This window comes from Diospyros lotus, chromosome 10 (genome assembly GCF_014633365.1).
Source record: "Diospyros lotus cultivar Yz01 chromosome 10, ASM1463336v1, whole genome shotgun sequence".
NCBI classification, from domain to species: Eukaryota; Viridiplantae; Streptophyta; class Magnoliopsida; order Ericales; family Ebenaceae; genus Diospyros; species Diospyros lotus.
In genome coordinates this window covers 10,798,413-10,803,143 of record NC_068347.1, presented here as the reverse complement: position 1 = coordinate 10,803,143, position 4,731 = coordinate 10,798,413, and the positions used below count along the sequence as shown (strand labels likewise).

The following is a 4,731-nucleotide window of genomic DNA, read 5'->3' as shown; positions in this document are numbered from 1 at the left end:
AAACTACACGTTATAACTAACCATTAATTTCAATTATTACAATTAGTCATCGAATTCATCTTGCTATGGCTATTCACATATTTGTAAATAAGGGTGATCTAACATCTAGATTTTAACAGACCTAAGAATTAACTTTTCATCAAAATTTACATTTTTATAAAAGCATCTTCGGCCCTCAAGTGTGGTAGATTTCAATGATTGGAACATACTACCAAATGCTAATGACCCACGTATTAGAAAATCAAAACAATCCAACTGTAGGATCTTAATAACAAGCCTAAGTCCAAAAGGTCAGGGTCACCTTTATTTGTATACATATGTGTGTGTGTATATTTGTAATGCATATATACAAAAACAAAAGAGAAGAAAGGGTAGTTAGAAGTCGTACCATTATGGTTCAGAACCTAGTTGTTGTTCGTTGCTAGAAAAAGCTTTGTATACATTGTGGTTAGAAGTCGTATCATTTGATAGAAATTGAAGGGTGTTGTGCAACAAAATGTATACGGTTCTCTAGTTTTCATAGCCAACCCAATAGGGTTGACCAACTTAACTTGGATTTGGTTTATCTGGATCGAACTTTCCTTTCCCCCTCCCCCCTCCACCCCTTCTTTCTCTTTTTCATTTTTTTGATATAAATATTACAATCAAGATTAACAATAAAATAATTCAAATATTATGTCACAGTTATAGGAGATTCATTTGTGCATCTATCTTATTTTCTTCTAACCGTTACGATTTAAAAGGAGTTGGATTTGGATTTTTATTGTTTCAGTAAAATGCTAACAAATTGATTTAAAGAAATTTCCCCCCTTATTTGGTAAGTAATCTAACATCTTTTTTTACTGTAAACCGTTATGCAATTTTATCTGTACTTGAAAATAGATTTTACTCTTCAAAATCTTTTAAAATATAAATTGAACACTAGAAAGTAAAAAATTCACAATAAAGGAACTTATGGAGTTCTAGATTTTCTCATCACATTATTTGGCAAGAAAAGAAGTGAATTTCACTTTAAGAATGATTCTTGAATAAATATTTTTGAAATAATTCAAGTACTTGAAGAGAATTTCACCTTTTTAGGCTTTTCATTTTTATTGTTTTTGTTAGATAATTAAGTTGATAAAGTTTTTCGCTCCTCTAATTTTGTTTGGAAATAAAATACTTTCTACGATTATAGAAAATTTGTTCACGTGAATTTTATTTTTGTGTTTGAATAAAAAACTAATTTTTACGATAGAAAATATAAACAAATGACTACAAGTTTTTATCAAATTTGTTGGTTTTTGATATTTTTAAGGTAAAAGTATGATTACCAGCTCTTTAACATGGAAATATTTTTAAGCTTGAACATTTTTTGTATAATACGTTTACATAGAAATAAGATGAGAAATGCTAAGCAAATAACAAAAAAGAAGAAGAAAAATAATTGTATATGAAAGCTACTTTCTAACATAAGTATCTTAAACTGAAACAAAAGAAAAGAACTAGGAAAGATTGACACGAAACGTCTGGGTTTTCTTTATAGATAACATTTAAAGCTGGAAAACATTCTTAAATGAAATTTATTTAAGAATTGAATGATACATGCAACAGAATGTTGAAACCCCCATCAAAGAAAGGAGCTCATTTTAGTTGATTAGAACACCATAATTGTAGGAATCATTTAATCAATCTAAAAGATGCTCGAACATACTGAACTTGATTGAATCAGAAACCATGATTTCTTGTGACCTAGTTGGTTCCTATATGCATACATAAATATTATATATATATATGAATATCATATTCTAGGGTTTATTGTTATAAACCCAATCTCTAAAAGAGCTTGTCTTTACACCGATCTCTTCGCAGTAGTGGTGAATCAGTTCCTTTTTCTCTTTTAGAACCCTCCATCCAAGCTTCTCCGCTAAATCCAACATCTTTTGCTTTTGTTCCTTACTAAATACAGTTCAAGATCTTCTGTGTCTGGTAAGCCCGACGGGAATTGGATTCCAGGCGAGGGTCCTCAGTGCGCCACAAATTGCAAGTGGGGAGGAAGTTGGTGCAACCCTACTATTGTCTCCTTCCGATGGAAGTTTAGGTGGCAATTGCAAACAACGCACTTGAATGCTTCAGGAGTGCCTTCGCGGCCAACTGCAAGGAACTCCTGACATCCATCATATGCCGCACGTCCAATGGCAGCGGCATGGTTCTTCAAACATTCCCGATAGACTACATTAGGTTTGTTTGAATTGAAGGATCTCATAATCTCGATTGTTGAACAATTAGTCGATATGTATGTTTATATATATGTTGACAGAAAGGAATTAAACTACCTAATGCCTTCATTGGAATGCATTTGGTATTGAAATAAATGAAGATATAAATGAATAAATTCCATAGAGTTCACCCTATTGTGAACTCAATTTTTACATTTCAATCTCTCTCTCTCTCTCTGTATATATATATATATATACTAGGGGTAACCCGTGCCTAAAGGCACGGTGTAATTAAAATAAAATCGAACATTGAATTTGAATGTGAAATAATTAAACATTGAATTCGGACATGTACTAAACTGAAAGCCTAAACTCGCCCTATATTACGTGTTTGAAGATAATGTATATAGTTCTTAAACATGAAATAATCAAACAATGAATATAAACATGCATTAAGCTGAAAATCGTTTGATCATTTTTAATGTCATGACTTTAGTGAAATAAAAAGGGTTAAAATGTGGATACTCTCTAAAAAATTGCAGTTGTTAAACTGTGCTAGTTATTTATTCTCGGTAAAGAAATGCCATCTTAGAGTGATTACAGACTTTGAAACTAACTCAACCATAAATAGAAAGGCAAGGGTTTTCTTTCCTTTTTAACCAGAGCAATATGGTGACGAACATATACTTTCCTTATTTTTGCCTAATCAGATGTTCATTATCAATAGACAATATGACTACTGTTATTGAGATGCAAGATTAATGGCCTCACCTGCTGCCATCAGTGTCAAAATACTGAAATGCTTTATATAGATGGTCATCTCTTTCTAGTTTGTCTATGCATAGTTGCAGTAATAAATTCAATGTAGTTAATTGTTCAATTTCCATCCACATCAGCCTGCACCATATGATAATGTAGTTACTTTAAGAATGATATCAAGATGCAAAAAAACAAATAAGACCAAGGGATATAGTTCTAGTCAGTTTTGCAACTTACAGCTTCCATGAGTTGCTTTACCTCAGCCTTAGACAACTTTGACCCAAGCTGAGCCAATCCCGACTTTAGTTCCTCATAGGTAATAGTGCCACTATTGCATGTGTCCATGTTAGTGAACATTGCTTTAAAACCTTTGATTTCTTCTTCAAAGAGATTTTCAGCAATGACCTAGTAGGTAATCCACCAAGCCACTCAGTCCATTGAATATAGAATCTTTATCAAGAACATAAAGATGAAAATTCTTGGCAACTCTCAACCACACAAATAAAATAATGAAATAGTTTATTTGAGAGAAAGAAAGAATAATATGCAAAATTGTACGAAGTAACATATGGCCTTAACATAAATATGCATCTCTAAGCATACACATATGTATACATATGCACAGGAAAATAAAGAAAGTGAAAACTGATACCTTCTCCGGGAAAGGACTTGTGTTGCCCTCTTCTTTCCCCATTGCTTTCCCCATTATATGTCTCTCCTCAGTCTCACCTACAACTCTAATCACAGGAAAAAGCCCACCACCTTCTTTTTCTACCCCTTCTTCTTCTTCTTCTTATCATTCAAAAATACCATTGATTTCATTTAATTTTCATACTCATATGATAATCATTTCAACAACTGAACCCATAAAATATTTTTTAATGGTTTCCTACAACTGCTTTATTTTGAAAGATTTTTTTTTTTTGCAAATAGTTCTCAAAACATATAAATGGAACTATAATGTATTCTACAATGTTGAGGAGACTTACAAAGATTACTGTAATTGTTAAGCTTATAAAACAGACAATATAGTTAACCATAGATTGCATAAGATAGAAATTAGCAAAAGAAAAGAAATATAGTAACTCGTACAAAGAAGAAAAACTAGAAGCATACCTGCACTCCCCATAATGCTCCATGTTGTGGATAGTTAGTACTAATTTGTACAACATGTCAACATTACAATTTTAAGAGGGAAGCATCACGATAAGCATCAGATAGTCAACCCCTGGTCCTTAAAGTGACTTAGTAAAAAAATGAACTATTGAACAATGGATCCAATAAGAAAGAAAGGTAATTTTAGGCAAAAGGAGCTTTATATTACTTGGTCCCACAAACTCAATGGTCTAATTGGACTCAACTCGATGTCAATTGAGTCCAAATGAAAAAAAAAAAAAGAAAGAAAAAGAAGCAAAATAAAATTAACCCAAATTGGAAAAAAACTTGAACCAAACTAACTCAATCACATTGGTTTTTTTTTGACTCTCAGGCTGACTTGATTTATGAGCACCCCTAATCTTAACCAATGAATAGACACAAATGTAAGTCTAATCATTCATAATAAACTTCATTTAAAGATTAATTATATCACAAATTTACAATCCACATACCATTCTCTTGATCCTCACACTTGGGGCCTTTAAGTACATCAAATGTATATATGAACATAAACACACCTATTGGAACACATCACAACATGTTTACAAATATTACACATGAATAGAAGCTTCCAAAATGAAACATGCTTAAGTGGTTACACCCTCTTTGGGTAAGC

At 32.0% G+C, this 4,731-nt stretch overlaps 1 protein-coding gene across 1 annotated transcript; it reads right to left on the bottom strand.

Moving 5' to 3' along the window:
• Positions 1–1,787: 1,787 nt before the first annotated feature.
• On the bottom strand, positions 1,788–2,245 carry LOC127811088 (zinc-finger homeodomain protein 5-like). Its single transcript, XM_052350800.1, has 2 exons — positions 2,103–2,245; positions 1,788–1,938 (listed from the first exon to the last, which is right to left on the bottom strand). Exons 1-2 carry the CDS (start codon positions 2,243–2,245, stop codon positions 1,788–1,790), a joined length of 294 nt encoding a protein of 97 aa, XP_052206760.1.
• Positions 2,246–4,731: the final 2,486 nt, after the last annotated feature.

Bases quoted from the DNA above. Each gene is read 5' to 3' on its own strand.
- LOC127811088 (XM_052350800.1), bottom strand. From the start codon at position 2,245: ATGAGATCCTTCAATTCAAACAAACCTAATGTAGTCTATCGGGAATGT. The intron at 1,939-2,102 runs GTGCGTTGTTTG...AACTGTATTTAG, and splicing joins GGCACTCCTGAAGCATTCAA to TAAGGAACAAAAGCAAAAGA.